General features: G+C 48.9%; 3 protein-coding genes across 3 annotated transcripts; 1 reads left to right on the plus strand and 2 right to left on the minus strand.

The window, feature by feature from the left end:
- Window positions 1–1,272: 1,272 nt before the first annotated feature.
- Window positions 1,273–3,796, minus strand: K441DRAFT_693060 (uncharacterized protein). Its single transcript, XM_067652617.1, has 2 exons — window positions 2,492–3,796; window positions 1,273–2,299 (listed from the first exon to the last, which is right to left on the minus strand). Exons 1-2 carry the CDS (start codon window positions 3,634–3,636, stop codon window positions 1,441–1,443), a joined length of 2,004 nt encoding a protein of 667 aa, XP_067509043.1. The 5' UTR covers window positions 3,637–3,796; the 3' UTR covers window positions 1,273–1,440.
- A 272-nt stretch (window positions 3,797–4,068) lies between these two features.
- Window positions 4,069–4,632, plus strand: K441DRAFT_653126 (40S ribosomal protein uS10). Its single transcript, XM_067647482.1, has 2 exons — window positions 4,069–4,375; window positions 4,430–4,632. The coding sequence occupies exons 1-2, from the start codon at window positions 4,110–4,112 to the stop codon at window positions 4,512–4,514; spliced, it is 351 nt and encodes a 116-aa protein (XP_067509044.1). The 5' UTR covers window positions 4,069–4,109; the 3' UTR covers window positions 4,515–4,632.
- Window positions 4,633–9,760: 5,128 nt separating this feature from the next.
- Window positions 9,761–11,178, minus strand: K441DRAFT_673827 (uncharacterized protein; the record flags this gene model as incomplete). The annotated part of the gene is made up of 2 exons (XM_067650680.1): window positions 9,761–11,018; window positions 11,105–11,178. The coding sequence occupies 2 exons, from the start codon at window positions 11,176–11,178 to the stop codon at window positions 9,761–9,763; spliced, it is 1,332 nt and encodes a 443-aa protein (XP_067509045.1).
- Between the last annotated feature and the right edge of the window lie 5,087 nt (window positions 11,179–16,265).

Here is a 16,265-nt window from a genome sequence, read left to right on the forward strand (position 1 = left end):
GGTTGTTCGGCAGTAGGGGTATTGGCGCCTCATTGACGTTTTTGACGCTTGGATATTACGATGAACAGCAGCGACGTGGCCAGGGAGCCCATAATATTTGGCGTTGTTGATTAAAAAGCTTTAATATTGTCGCTGTCTAATTGGCTATTAAATTGTTAATAAAATATCGTCCTTATGTCGCTGTAAGGCGCGAGGTAGACAGGGAGTCCAATTGATAGAACAATAAGACATATTGATAGGTTCCGAAGAACTACGAGACGTGGAAGAGGTTTCCCGGGTCACATGAAGAGCACGTGGCTCACATGCGGGTCGCATGCACCTCGCAGCTCTATCTACTGTACCGTCACCTGACAGCCGCTTAAAACTCATTTAATGTTAAGAACGCGTATAAAGCGGATAGGTGGTAGTAATTTGGGGGAGGGCTCTAATAGAGATTTTCCTATATATAATCAGTGGCTGGTTAATGGAGGAAGGGTAGGAACCTATAGCCATGACGTCATACATCACAGCTTTTTGCCTAACTTTCCCTAAAAATATATATACAAGTGTTTTTAGTGGTGACCTTCTGTAGTATTGCATTGGCATCGTAATACTGACGCGTTTTGGTGAGGCTTGCTAATAAAATTACGCTGGCTAGGGTGTAGCATGCTAACCTAAGTAGGAGCGCCTAAAGCGCCGAATACGAAAAGTCTCTTCTGCTAGATAAAGGGATGGCATCTCAGTTTTAGAGAATCGGCCACTCGCAAATCCTTATATTTATTCAAAGCAATATCTGCTAAAAGAGCTGCTCAGATTTTGTTTCCTGTGTCCGCAGATTAAATATAACATAAGCTAGCCTAATTCAGCCCGCTCCGACCGCCAAAGCTGGAATACACTTCGGACACTCAAGCCAATTAGCGAATCGAGCGCTCGTCTGGGGTGTCGAGCCAGCCTTGCCTACTTAGAAAAATAGAAAACGGGGCGTGCCACATGCGCAATCGCCAATTTCTGCCGCATCGAGCATGGTTCGAGAATGACAGGGCTGCCAAGCTCGGGTCGTGGGGTCCGTGAAGCGCGCAGACGTTGCGACGGGCTCAACGGCCGAGATTGGGGATGTGATGCGAGACAGGGATTCAGATTGGTTGCTTCTACGGCCCTTGGATGAGGGAAGGAAGCAACTAGATGACAGCCTTCTCATGGTGATGACGGGAAAATGACAAAAATCCTTGCAGCTGAATATGTATGAACGGCCACTCCGAAAGCAGAATATGCATTCCGAGAACCAGCTGTGTCGCTTCGTATGCGGTAATGTATGTGCTTTCCCAATTACTGGATCAGAAAGAGGAGAGGGCAAGCTCGCTCTCGCTTTTGCCTGTGCATGTATTGATTTATTTCTGGACTTTCTGGCAGTATGTAAGCCTTGCAAACAACAAATCCTCCATGCACGTTCGCCAAACCTAGCTATCCGGGGAACCCACCCCTCGCCATCTTGCGGGCACGCTGGTCGCGACGGTTGTGGTTCGCTCGTGAACCCTTGTGTGCTTCCTTGCGCTGTCGCGACGCCTGTGTCGCCTTATCGTCTGAGGGCCCAGCAACATTTCCTCCAAGGCCACCTCCGCGCCCGCCACGGCCTCGACCTCGACCTCGTCCCCGTCCCCGATACCCTCCGCCTCTACCTCCTCGGCCGTCACCACCGGTGTCGGCGCCAGATCCCTCCGCTTCTGCTCCTGAGTCTGCTGGACTGCCTCTGTATGCCGTGGGAGCCAACTCACGCTGCTGACCTGAGAAGGTAGAGAACTTCGCCTCCAAACGACGCAGACGGCGTGGATCGCGTCCTATCATTATCGCCCAGCCTTCGATAGCTTCGTCCGTCATACCTGTCTCGCTCCTCAGTGCTGCTCTCGCCTTGCCCCGTCTTGTTGCTGCATCGCGACCGAAGGCTTCCGGAGAACCCCTGTAAGCCTTGAACAGCGCTTCTTCATTCCTGTCACGGAGATCTGCGTCAACTTCATCGCTACCAGGAATTGCGGAGTCAACTGTGCCGCCGACATCCTCAACATCGTACGTGTCGTCACGCTCGTCGTCGTCTGCGTCAAAGGCCGCCAGGGCGGAGAGAATTGCGGCTTTGTTAGGAGCAGTAGTTCGATCCGAGAGAATGGCGTCGGCAGTGAGCTTCTCATTCTTCCGGCCAATGTGCAAGCGCGAGGCATCTACAGTGAGCTGATCGAACTCGTCATTGTCGAAGACGTTACGACGCTGGGGAGGAGGGGTGGAGCGAGGAGTAAGATGAAGAACTTCCCCTGACACATTCGTGCCGGCTCTGGATCACTTTTAGCATACTAAGCAGCGAAGGGACTCGTTACAGAGGCATATAAAAGAAGGGGTTAAGTGTGGATGCAGGAATTGACAACTGGGAGTGTTTGTCTGAGAGAGAAACATCCTCAAGCCTGCAACAAAGCTAGACTCTTTGCACAACACTTCTATGATGGGAACTACTAGTTGGTATACGTACATTTGCTCAGTCCTATCGGCGTTCTTAAGATAGTTAGGTAGAGAATCGTCCAGGAGATGGGCAGTGACTTGTTCGACATCGTCGTTGTACTCGTCCAACAGTTTTACGACAAATCCGGCACCGAGAATCGGGAAGAGATCCTGCACTTGACTGACGAGGCTCATACGGTAGATGTGGACTCCTCCAAACGCTCCGTGACCATATTCATCATCATCTGCACGGCCTTTACCTTTATCAATCTTCCGTCGAACCAGTTTTTTCGGCCTTGCTAGACCTGCTTGACGAAATGCGCTAAGTGAATCAGCTATATTCCTTGCTCTAGCTCCTTTTTGCTGACTAACGCCATCTTTAATTATGCTTAAGAGAGGCGTATTTGTGACTAAATCTGCCAGGAGAAGTTTCTTGCCGGACCTGGACTTCTCCTCCAGCTCTGCACTAGTCTTCAGACTGTATAAATGGTCAGAGAGGAGGGAATAGTTCGGCTTAGGGCTCTTGATCAAGGAGATGAGGCTGAGATATGCGATTGTAACAAGCTTAGACTGCAGGCTCGGTGCAGCCTTACTGTATGCAACACAGAGGGAGTCCAAAAAATCAGACCCGGTTATGAAGAGTAACCCAGCGTCGTGTGAGACATGTAACAAATGGCAAAGCCGTCCCAAGTCATTCTCGACAGCGGCTGGATTGCCCGAATCAAGGGTTTTGGTCAAAGCAAGCTTGATCTTATGCATTGCGCCTTCAATATAATCACCCTTTCTCTTCCAAATGCTCTGAACAAGTTCACGAAGACTTTTGCTCCGAGGATAGGCATGACAAAAATCCGAAAGAAAAGTCCATTGAAGAAGTGATGAAGGTATCGACTCCGTAGAAAGTGCTCTGTGAGCAAGAAGGAAACACTCCCGCTTCAGCGATAAATCTTTAGGTCCCAAATAGGTATTTGGTGCTCGGGTTAGTTCCCGGTAGTAAGAAACAAGGAAAGAAACCAGAGGGCCTTCATCATCAGCTGTCTTGAGAAACTCGGAATCTGGTAAGCGAAGATGAATCTGAGCAAGAGTTAACCAAGCACCCAAACATGCTTCCCATTCTTCAGGGAGCAGGGTCTGTTGGAGATTCGCCGGAGGAAAAGGCGCTATAGGTGGTGGAGACATGATTTTGAGGATGTTTGTGGCCTAATCTCCACACGGACAAGAGACAAGGACAGCTATATGTAGAGAAGAAGCCTGCTTCCGTCGCACTCTGTATGCCTCTCCCTAAGGTGAATGTTTATTAGTATGCTCCAACCGTCTGGACTCACGAACCCGCTGTGTGCTTATGATGGATGGCTGTAGGGAAAGAGTTGCTGCGCCAATCCCCTGGAACGGACTAGCGCGCCAAGAGTTACAAATCCCTCCCACAAACCCCAAAATTCCACCCCGCGACAGCCCTCCGAACCTCACCGCAAGCAAGCCCAACGACCGGTGCCAGTCATCACGTTACAGCGATCTTAGATCCGAGTCTTGACTGGAATTTTTGCTCCCCAATCGTACAGCCCTCATCTTCCACCTCTACAACTCGTTCCCACTAACCCATCCATTTTCCAGAACTTCCTCAACTCCACCTCTTATACTATACAACCGCCAGAATGTCCTACCAAAAGCCCGAGAAGGACTTTGGCGAAGGCCCCAAGATCCACAAGATCCGCATCACGCTGACCTCGCGCAACGTCAAGTCGCTCGAGAAGGTGTGCCAGGAGCTGATCGACCGCGCCAAGAGCAAGGACCTGCGCGTCAAGGGCCCCGTCCGCCTGCCCACCAAGAAGCTGAAGGTCACCACCCGCAAGACTCCTTGCGGTGAGGGCTCTAAGACCTGGGATACCTACGAGATGAGAATCCACAAGCGCTTGATTGAGTAAGTTGGATTGTTGGGCTGTGGTGGTATGTAGTGACTAACATGGGAAAATAGCTTGAACGCGCCGACGGAGGTTGTCAAGCAGATTATCATCAACATTGAGGCTGGTGTCGAAGTTGAGGTTACGATTGCTGCTTAGATGGCTTGCAGAGGGGGACGCTAGGGGGAAAGGTTGCTATCATAATGACTGGAATGAGTCTTCAGGAAAGTGTTGTGTACAAGCCAATACTTACAGCCCAGTCAAATATAGAAAAAATAAAGAGATATTTCACATAAAGTGTAAATGGTGTGCCTATATGATTGTCCCAAAATTCGATATACGGTCCGAGCCCGGACGGTCGGCATGAGAGTACCAGAGTCCTGCATGGTGATATGTGTCAGAAGAACCTCACTGGCTATGCATAATAACGTCCGAAAATGAAGAGAAGTTTGTCTGCTTGATAGGCTACATAAAATGTCCAGGAAATCGAGCAAGCGGTCGCCCACAATGTCGATAAGCTCCCTCTAATTTTGAGATCAAGCCGAAGAAGAGGGGCTCAAAGGCCGAGGCCAATGAGAGATAGAAGACTAAATATAACATCCAGAAATGAACGTGAGGAATTTCAAAGCTATTAAGACCAACAAGGACCGCCGGTTTTAGCGAGAAGAAAAGAAGAGTAAGGTAAAACACAAAAGGCATCGTGCCGAATACCATTCCAGATGCTGCGCCAAAACCCAGCTCATCACTAAACCATCCTGTTTAGCTTTCCTAGTGACACCATTGCCTGTCCCAGCCCAGCTATTCAAAACTCTACTATTCTCTGAGCTATGGATAATTAAGTTAGCGAAGGAATCTTCTGAAGTGGGCAAATAAGACCCTCGAACTTACCTTCGGCCAGCTAAAGCGCCGCTTCTGCGCGCCACCCTTCTCCTATTCCTTACCTGCTTGGTTATTAGCGGAGCCGTAGCCGTATGTCGGATATACAGGGTCCCGTTCCGAAGAAGTGGGGGATGCTGTGATACTAGAGGGGCTAGCCAGGGTCTGGAAGGTGGTTGCATTGGAAGTGGAACTGCTGGTTTCGTTTGTCCCTGTCGAGGTTGAGGAGGTCGTGGAAGTGAGGCTCGTGAAGAGGCTTGAAGTTGTTAGGGTCTGGTAACTTGAAATGACCCTTGTGGACAACGACAACAAGGTAGCCATAGAATCTACTGGCGAATCGGAAGTTTTGCTGGTTACTATTGTACTATTCGTGTAGAATGCACTCGTCAAGATGTCTGACATGTACGTCGAAGATGGTACTATAAAGGTGACTGATGATGCCAAGCTGCTATTCCCAGAAGTAGCTAGGAGAGATGAGGGCAAGGCGGAAGAATCTGAGCTAGCAATGGTAGATGCCGTGGGTGCTACCGAAGTTGCTGGTGTAGCATTGCTTTGTTGAATTGTCCATGAAGGGGGCGCAGACGAGGAGTTCATGGATAGCGTCGCACTCGGCAAGCGTATAGTATCGACTGAGCCACCAGTTGCTGAACCTGAAGCCGTGCTTTGTACTGAGCCGTGTGACATCGCTGAAATTATCGATATAGTAGTAACAGCTGCGCTCGTAGAAGAAATGCTGGTTGAGTTACTAACTGATGAGGAAACCAGACTCTCCGTTGCGCTACTCGAGGTAGTGTTTGGCCTCGGGGTACTAGATGCGCCTCCTGTGAATGTGGCCAAGCCATCAGCCGTCGAGATTATACTAGAAAACCAACTAGATGAGCTAGTATTTCCTAAGGCCCTAGAAGTGCTATTCAAGGCCGAAGTGACTAGAGTCTCCGCCGTTGTGCCCAGGGTTGAACTGTTTGAATGTGAAGTAAAGTAACTGGATACTAGTGCGGTCGAAGAACCGTAAACGTAAGAAGAAACGAGCCTCAGGCTACTAGAGGGGGTGGAAGATGGGAAGCTGAAGCAAGATGTATGCCCAAGAGGAGTGACACAGAAAGAGCTCTCAATAGTGGCAGTCTTCTCGGGACTAAACGTTGCCATGACTGACCCAGAAGCCGTCGGGCTGACAGTAGCAGAGCTGGAGTTCGACATTGGATAATGGGGACCAGCCGACGTGGATTCGATAGGACCAGTAGAGCTCGATGAAGCTCCAACTGTATCAGTGATAGTGTGAGTACGCCTTGAAGTACGGAAAATAGTCGCATGCTGTCTAGTCGAATTCATAGAAGCATTCGAAGAGACAGGGTCAACAGTGGGTGTTGAAGGCGGGTCGGTGGGATATAAAGTAGAGTGTTGAGTGCTGTCATACGAGGCGATGGTTCCGATTGCAGTTCCGGAGGTGCTTAGGCCGTGAGGGGCATCTGAATACGGGACGAAACTACCTGACGAGGTCCCTAATGGTGCTGCAGTACTACCCGATGAGATGGGGTATGGAGGGTGAGTCTCATTGGTATATCTTGGGCGCAGGTCTCGGGGGTGGTGAACTGCATGGTGGTAATGTTAGCCTCTCTAAACGTCTTCAGTAGAGACATTATCAGGTGGAGTTAACGACGAAGCCATCCAAAAAACAGCCCAAGGAAAACGATCGTGCGGTTTCTCTAAGAAGACTATTGTGTGATAAAGAACATGTTTTCTGGAGCAGCTACAAAGCTAGATGGTATTTAAATTCCCAAAGAGAACTGGGGAATAATTATAGCAAAATACCCCACAAATCAAATGCGTATATGCATTAGCATACCTGGAACATGCTCGGCAAGGGCCAAAGACAGGACTGTCGTAGCAAATATGAGGATTGAAAACTCCATCATGACAGGTTAGAAAAGAGTTCGCCGTGAGTCGAGAACGGAGGAAGATAGAAGCAAAAGCCAGTAACTGACAGAAGGGCTTGACAGAACGACAGCCTTGGATACCGCCATCATCCTACTTGGTGATGTGCGTCTTTTATAGGGGCTTCCTCATGGTCTCACTGCACAACTTCAACCACGGATATCCGTTATGCCTATGCAGACATCCTGATCCGCTGTGAAATGGTCCCTGTGTCCCTGCAAGGCAAGGAGCATACTGTACCTAGCCATTCACTAGCCCGCTCGTTCGTTTAGATATATCCTTGAAAATGAAAGTATCAATCAAACCATAGTGGCCGAGAACGCTGAATACTGAACGCCTCGCACGTGTTGGAGGATGCTTGCATAACACGCAGCATAGATAGCTACACGGATAAGCGGGAGATAGAAAACCTAGCGTTTGCCTTTGAAGAGCCTCCGATAAAGGTCGGGATGGATTGGGTCTACCGTTGGTGTAACAATATAGAAGAAGATGTAGAAAATTGACATTGTGGCAGCAAGGCGGGGTTGACTCCCGTTACCGACGTATCACAACGTATTTCGACCCGGGACTTGTGCTGCAAAGGATTTTAAGATTTAGGAGAATGCAAATAAATCAGAAAGGTAGGAATAAGTTTTTCAACTCCCAGAAAGTTCATTCACGACCCAGGCTAAGACACTATTAGTAACGAGGTAATATTTGGTCATCACTTGAAGTAATACCACGTTGGCCAGATATCGCCGGAAAAAAAGGTCCAATGTCAGGATTATCCTAAGCTAGGTACCTAAAGTACGGTGTGACAATGGATAAAAAAGTAAAGGGAAAGTGTGCCTAGCTGACAATTTGACAGGCGCTAGTGTGCGTAAGTGTGGATTCCATCATCTACCATGCGGCAGCCCTAGGTCGCACGCGAGATGTCGGATATTTAGCGCGGGCACATTAGTGAGAACAGCAATGAGTCATGTTTAATTTTTTTTTTACGCAATAGCGGGAGGTGGAGAGGCATCATTCCGCGAGGCTGATATGTTCGCCCCGTAGGGTGGCCAGTGCCTACTGGGTAGTTGCGCAGGCTGTGCCAGCATCTGCTCGTTTGTGAAAAGCCTTCTCTGGCAGGGATGCTGGTACCATTCTTTTAGATTTGATGGGGTAACTCGGATCTGTGCGCTTCATCCAAGCTCTGCTGCAAAAGCAACGGTTAGCGTTTGATGTATGCACGAAAGGCGCAAACCTGCAGGTTCTGAGGTAACAACATGGTTACACTGAAGCCCCTTGCGAGTAGGTCTCAGGTGTAAACGTATCACGGAGTCTCCGATATGCCCGCCGAGATTACCTATCCAAAGGACTCACGATTGGCTTTGAAGTACAAAAATTGGATAATGTCATCCCGTAGATATCCGACGGATGGTAACGGTCGCTAGGCTGATTGTAACCCTAGCGGACAGAGACGTAACGAGGACGGAGAGCAAAACACGAGACCGTTGAAGGTGTTCATAGTGCTCGTTATCTAAAGACGGGTTCACTTGCACACGTGAAACGAAGTATGTTGAGTTGATTAGCGGCCATCAGACTGGCGAAGGAGTGTCCGCTTTGGGGGTGGACGGCGGATTGATTTGGTTGTGAATCACTCAGAACTTCGCTTCTGCCCAGCCCGAGCGATCAACACAAGGTGAAAGAAATACTTTGCCATCTCTTTACCTCAACTTAGCTATCTATCATAAGTAGCTCATATATCGAACGCATACTGTGTGTTACTTTATATGCTCAGGGAACTCTGCACCTTAAATAATTAAAGTTTTTAGCACCTCCGGGGTCCTGCTAGTGTGTCTGGTGGAGTGTAAGCTCACCAGCTACAACAAGTTCTTAAGTATTCGTACGCTAACTTTTTCTAGCATAGAGAGATTATAGGAGTGGAATTACGTTCTCGGAAGGCTCTCCTCACTATCCTTTAAAGGGTTTGAAGCTCGTTGACGAGGTTTTTCGCTAAAGAGTGCTCACATGTTTGTCGAATCCACAAGAACGTTTTGATGCACAAGGCTTTACCGTGAATATATTTGTTTTTCCCATTATATATTATTCTCTCTCTCATTGTAGCGTTTGAGTGTTCCTGAGCGAAGAGCGACCGCCGATGATGAGAGACCGTTCCTCGTATACTCAAGAATCAACTGACCTAGGTCGTTCGGAAACTTTTGTTACGCCAAAAGACCTGAAATGCCACCCAAGAAGTTTCGTTACTTTGGTTTCCGTGTCCCATAGCAATAAGATAACACAACAGCAAAACACTACCCTGGGCTCTCTCCATATACTCAGGGTACCTAGACGTTAATAAGAAGAACTGAGCATTGCCACCCAATAGAAAAGCAAGCGTTAGCTATACCTTAAGAAAAGCAGAACCATAACCAAATCTTTGTGAAGTTTCCTGGACCGCAAATTGATATGAAGCGATGGACCCCAAAAAGACAAACAAAGCCTCCATCAAAAAGGTATTTAAAACCTCGTAGAACCACGGGCCAATTCTTCTTGCACGTGCCTCAAACGCCGATCAAATCATAACAAAAATCCTCATACGGGAGGCCTGATGGCACCTTTGGGGACACAATAAGTCATCCTGACGCAGGAGCCTCCCACATGCTACCATCTATTAGGTTGCTCCAGTCCCCAGGGATCATACCATCCGGGCTGCCCTGAACACTATTGTTCCTCGTCAGGCTTGTTGACTTGAATGGATCACCAAGGGCAGAATCGAAGCTGTAGCCGAAACTCGGAGTATATGGAGTTATCAGACCATCTGAGGTGACGGTGGTTGCGGAGGGAGGGTTTCTCGACGTCACATTGTCAAAAGTTGTGTCTACCTGGAGAGACGCACTAAGTGCTGAAGTCTGATTCATACCAAAATTGGCAGAATGGGAGAGTCGTGACTTTGAGGAAGGATTAGGATTATAGCTGTAGAATGGCTGCGGCATAATCTCACTACCAGCCATGAGCGTTGGCGTGTGAGGGTCATTCGGATCTAGAGCCGAGCCAAGAAATAGTTGAGATTCTGCAGGGAGCGAAGTCGAGAAAGGACTTATGCTAAAGTTCTGCGTAGTCGCGTCAAATCCCGTATGCATATGCGGCATGAAAGGATAGGCAGATTGCGTGTGCTGCTCCATTTGTGGAACTGGAGAACCGGCATAAGACGGCGGAATGGTTTCCTGGTTTGCAAATGCATGCTGCGGCGAATCCTGCTTAGGAATATGGACGCCTGTAGATGATCGAGATATTGAAGGCCTAGTTTGGGTGTCGGCTTGAATCTGGGATTGGGGCTGTAGCGCTTGCAGTGGTAGTGACATTCGATGCTGCTCGCTGGGCGTCGACATCTCAGTACTACTCGAAACGGGGAGGTTGGGTTGAAGGCTGGGTATCTCTTGCGGTGTTGGAATGGATGCCGACCGCTGGTGTGATTGAGGTCGGTAGCCTTGGGTAGGTGCCATGGGATACGGTGTATGGCGATAGGATTGTTGGGATTGATGGAACATTTGCGGTGGCAGCATTTGTGAGGGCGCCGCGGGCTGCATCATCTGATGAGGGAATTGCTGTATATAGCTGTTGGAAACAGCATGGTCATACTGAGAAGCTAGTGCTGCCCTTGTCGCATGTTGGCTTGCCAAGTAGGCATGCAGTCTCCTGTTAAAGTCGACAGAATTGGTCTGGAGATGTGCTGTAAGCCGTCGGTACTGGGTTGGCAAATCGTCGTCTTCCTCGTACATCTCCTCATTCACTACATCCTGTTCAGTGATGCGTAAAGCACGGCCTGTCCGTTTCTTGTGGATCTCTGAAGCTCGACGAGCGGACTCAATCCGCGCCTCGAGGCTTCGATCACTACGTCTTGAAGCAGCTATGTAAGCTCTACCAGAAGGCGTCAGTGGGACACGAATCAAAGTAGGCATGGTCATATGGAGACATACCGCTCTTGGTTCTCCTCGTGAGTGCGCTCAGTTTTGACGGGTTTGGCGGCGGCGACTGTTCGTACAGGCGGCATGTTGCAGTTTATTTGGGTGGAGATAGCCACGAAAGTTGTGGCGTGTGCGAGGTGAAACGGCGACAAACGAGGATTGTGGTTCTTTGGAACAAAACAACAACTTGAACAAGAGAGGGCGAGAGAGAGCGTGTGAGATCAATTGACTTTTGAGAGTGCTTTTTCTGCGAGTGACGATAGAAAACAGCCGGCACTTTTTGGGAGAGGAGAGTGTGGCGACAGCAGGGTAGCGAGGTAGGCGAGCGGAGAGAGGGCTGGGCAGTTCCAGTGCCAGAAAGCGGAAAAGCAGTTGGGGCCAGGCGTGGTGGATGGAGTGATGGGAAGCCAATGGTGGAAACAAAATGGTATGGTGAAATTGGAGGGCGTGAGTGTGCGGATCGCGGGCTTAGCTTTTGTTGCGATCTTGAAAGAATGCTATGCGAGCAGGTAGGCAGAGTGTGGCGCGCTGCTAGAGCCCAAATTGGGAGCTTGGATGGTCGAGAGCGACGACGGGCGGCCGAGCAGACGGCAACGAAGCAAACTGACAGAGCCTTCGAGGGTTGTGTCAGATAGTGAGACAATCCTTCAGTCCCCGATTTATCTAATAACAAAAAGCCAACTGGAAGAAGACCGGACACGACTGGAAGTTAAGAGCACGGTGATGCAGCGAAAACAGCCACAGCTCCACCCCAGACTGCTAAACGAGGGGGGCCAAGGACGCCGGCGCACCTTCTTTAGCCATCTCCCCCTCCCCTATGACAGCAAGTTTTATTTCCCGCACCCGCAAGCGCCATGCCTAAGCAGACAAAAATCCCAGGTTGGCGTGCTCGCACGCATCGGAGCTAGGGACACTGACCGTTAGTGCCAGACGGCAGAGGGACTGGTCGGCACATGCAAGAGAGGCCCCACGGCCGGCCACTGGATAGCCACTAGACAGCCCTCTTGCGCTCTGGTCCTTGGGCAATCACTGCGTGCTAAGATCTTGTGGCACACGGACGGGGCGATAGACGGGGAGGGTCGGTGCGTGCGAGAGTTCAGACTCAATTGCCATGACTTGCTGTGCACGATTACAGTTTGCGGCACGACACCCCGAGTCATGGGTATGATGGCAGCCGATTGGGGGCAGCTACCACCTATCTCCCAAGCACTCGCTCTGCCGTTATTGCTACAATCGCTTGGGGGATTAGGGCAAGAAGAAACCACCCAACAGCGTAGCTAAAAAAAGCACAGCGAAAAGCACGGCATTTCGCTAGCTAGCATCGCAAAACACACGCTAAAACCTTGGGCGTGAGCCCAGGGGGAAGGAGCATTCTTCGATGATCAGAGCCCCCATCCAGAACTACAGTCCATGGGCCCTTCTGCCGGCTGTCTTTCCCTGAAACCGCACTCCAGCATTCCCGCAGCGCATTCCTCGTTCGTATTCCTCAGGGCCCTATTCACGGGTTAATTGCAGCCATTCTTTCTAGCTCCGTGGTTGAGGCGGCTGCCATCTTTCCAAACCTAGCGGTTGTTGAGTGACGCAGCAACGAGCGTCTGCATGAATCTTGCCGATCGCCTGTGGACGCATTGCGTACGGATAGCTTGCACGAGAGGCAGAGATGCGAGTGAAAGCTGAAGCTGAAGCAATAATTGCGCGAGTAGTGCTGGCACTCACCCACTCCAGAACGAGGCCAAACTGTCGGGATCATCTCTACCTAATTTTCAGATAAGCGAGATCGATCTCATCTGTCTCAGCTCCACCACACATTCTTTGCGCTCCTTCTGCGCCCCTTTGCCCGCTCATTCGACCGTGAGATGCCAGTGATTCCAGAGGATTGTGCAGCGGCTGTGGCTGAGTTTCTCCGAGGAGCGTCCTCTGTCGCATGCTATTCGCTGTTCTGGCACCCCCTCACGGTTCTCATTAACTTTACCCCTAAATTTTATAAAAAAACAGTTAACTTTAGACTAAAATCCCATAAGAACTATAATACTACTTTTTATCATTTTTATAATATTTAATTGCCTTAATACGCTTATAAATGAAATATGGCTTAAATTTTAATAAAAGTGTTGGTTAATACTGGAACGTTAACTGGTAGATATTTGTGCCCGCAAAACTCTATTAAAATCAAAACGCCGCCCCAGACGATCTTTACCCAAGCTGATGTAATCACTGATTGTGGTTAGATCGTCTGGTAGCGAGGTAAAGTACAAGGGGGCAACATGGGTCACACGACCAGCTTCCCCCTTTGGCGAGCGCTGCGAGATTTCAAATTCGGTACGCGCATCCGGTCTCGCTTGATTGCCACCAACTGTACATTGTAATTGTAGCGAAGCCGTATGCTTGACTGCAAGAACCTTGCTTCTGGAGGCCTTCCTCCACAGTACCGTGATCTTTGTCAAATGTTGTAAGGTTTCCACCCGTACGATATTGCCAAATTTCATCGACCTCTCTGCAGAGACAGCATTGTACTCGCGTTTTGGCGGCTACAACGGAGGCGTAGTTAAGGGGGAGAGGAGGAAGCGTGCGTCTTCAATTTGTTCAGGGCAATAAAAAGGTCCTTGCGCGTAGCCACAGCCGTTCGCTACAATTACTATGTACAGTTGGTGGCAATCAAGCGAGATTGGATGCGCATACCGAATTTGAAATCTCACAGCGCTCGCTAAAGGGGGTGAAGCAATGCACCGTACCTAGCACAAAATCATTTCGACCAATATTTTTTCTCAATTCGAAGCAGCCTTCAACTTCCGATTACCTCTGGTTTTGCAAGTTTCCACCTAGCATGAGAAGCCTCGCAGCATATCTTATCTAGAAGGATATCGGAGCTTCCCATAAGTTACTGGAACCGTGAGAGACATGAACGCTAGAAGGATAACCGAACAGCTCGATAAACCTGGGAAGCATTGAGACGGTCACTATTGCATGGGCTAATCTCGCGTTATACCAAAAGCACGGAGAATATCCTGATGTATCGCTTTGCTCATTGTATCGAAGATAACATTCGGGATTATCACAGCCCGTACTCAAATTTGGGAATGCCTCTCACATGCATTGGAAGAGCCTGGACGCTCATCTAACTCTTGTACGGTCCTTTCCATTACCTTGCTTCTCGTGCGGTCTTTTGAGCGAATATCAAACGCATGGATCCAGAAAGCGCAAATCTTGGGTGTTGACTTTGGCTCATGTTCAGATTGTTCGCCTTAAACACACACCAATGCACTCTTACTTTGCCAATCATTTCTGCTCTGGACCCCAGGGCTGTGAAGTCGTTGACGATCTTAGGAAAGCGCAAGCAATGTATGCTTTCTCGGAGAGCCGCCTTCCCTTCTATTAAATCCCTAATCGAGGCTCCTAAATAAAAATATTTTCATGTGAAAGTAAGGACTTCTCATCGCTGTTGAAGGACGTTTCAAAGTTCAGAATAACGCTCCATTTCGCTGCATTTCAATATTACTGTTACTCATAACTGCTGATTTCTTCTTAACTACCAGTCACATTTTTCAGTCACATTTTTACGTCTCCACCAGGGATGCACATAACGTGGCACACGGGCTCTTCGGCGCCGATAAAAGCGGCGGAATAACGGCACGGGCCACAAACACCAGATTTTCGGCCACACCTTGATTTCTATATACAATTAAACGCTCAATTCATGCTCAATACTGTGTTATCTGCCCATTTGCACGCCGGCAGTCTTAGGAGTATTTTGGTGCGCGTATCGTTGTTTATTGTGATTATTTAGGGGGGTGTTTTGGTGTTTGTGGCCCGTGCCGTTATTCCGCCGCTTTTATCGGCGCCGAAGAGACGGGGTTTTGCTCGGCCCCCCAGTTTTGCTCGAGCTAGTAGACCGCCTCCCTTTTTAGGATTGAACACCAAAATACTGCCAAAATGCCTCCGGAGTTGACGTTGGGTCGTGCACGCTGTGGCAGTATTTTGGTGTTCCATCTACGTTAGCCTAAATAGGGAGGCGGTCTACTAGCTCGAGCAAAACTAGGGGGCCGAGCAAAACCCCGTGTGCCACGTTAACTATTACGCTTGGACCAAGCTAAAAAAAATTAACACCGTTTATAACCATAAAAAATTAACATTTATAATACATCGCCTTTACCAATAGTGTTAGTTTAAAGAAAACTCATATACCCGAGTATATAATCGCGTACCCGGAGGCCGCGCGGCTCGGAATTGGAGTTCTTATATAACATAATCACCAATTTTGGGCGATTATACTGATTATGTGCATCCCTGCTTTCCACTCTGCGTTATTATATCCTAAGGCATGCTGTTATGAATCTCGTTGAATGAACTTCACTGTCTTTTCTAGCTGACTACGAGCCAAATCTGAGCGTCTTACAGAGACCTTAACCGTGTGTTTTGTATCCCGATAAACGGAACTTTTAAAGGTTCTCTCATACCATCATTCGTGTCTCCACTACAACGAGAACATGGTAGAAAATCTTCAGAATCCTCCGACTATTGGAGATTGGCTATTCCCCACCATTGTTGCCCCCCCTTGTTTAGCTGACCCTAGAATTCTTCATACTGTTGTGGATGGTGGTGCAGAGTTTGATGCCACTGCCTGATCAAAATAACCCTTCTGCAGTCACAGAATACGTCTGTTGGTCATTCGATCATTCGGGAAGCTGCAAAAAGCTGCGATGCTGGCCTTGAAGGGTTTGGTCCACAGCTTCTGCGGTCCTACGGCTAGTTCATGTTGTACACAGGGCCGTATTATGAATTCACGGCTAAGTGCATCGGGCCAACTTCCGCGTTTTCACCCGCACACTAGGCCACGTGTTCAACACAGGCAAACTTTACTCGTTATTTTCACGACATGCTGTTATAGTGACTGTTGATCGCTGTGGAAGTCAATTATGACGCATTATCATATTACTCTGCGCATAATGACAACACATCTAGCACAACGCACGGTAGATCAGCGGTAACTGCCACCCACCCCACTGAGACACAGCTTGGCCCGCGGCGATCCTCTTCCGGGACGGCCCGCATGTTGTGGTGGGACAGAAGAGGGTACAAAGAGGGTCTTATTCGCATAGTTGCAGGAACAAACGTCGTGCAGGGCTTCAAAATCCAGGATGTGTGAAAAGCATGTCAATGAGGCAAGAAGACGAAA

The sequence above is a fragment of the Cenococcum geophilum genome, assembly GCF_001692895.1.
Source record: "Cenococcum geophilum 1.58 unplaced genomic scaffold K441scaffold_4, whole genome shotgun sequence".
Lineage (NCBI taxonomy): Eukaryota > Fungi > Ascomycota > Dothideomycetes > Gloniales > Gloniaceae > Cenococcum > Cenococcum geophilum.

What these genes read in the sequence shown, in the direction of transcription:
- K441DRAFT_693060 (XM_067652617.1), bottom strand. Translation starts at nt 3,636, where the DNA reads ATGTCTCCACCACCTATAGCGCCTTTTCCTCCGGCGAATCTCCAACAG. An exon ending in GCCGATAGGACTGAGCAAAT is followed by an intron (nt 2,300 to 2,491) that starts GTACGTATACCA and finishes AAAGTGATCCAG; the next exon opens with AGCCGGCACGAATGTGTCAG.
- K441DRAFT_653126 (XM_067647482.1), top strand. Translation starts at nt 4,110, where the DNA reads ATGTCCTACCAAAAGCCCGAGAAGGACTTTGGCGAAGGCCCCAAGATC. An exon ending in ATCCACAAGCGCTTGATTGA is followed by an intron (nt 4,376 to 4,429) that starts GTAAGTTGGATT and finishes ATGGGAAAATAG; the next exon opens with CTTGAACGCGCCGACGGAGG.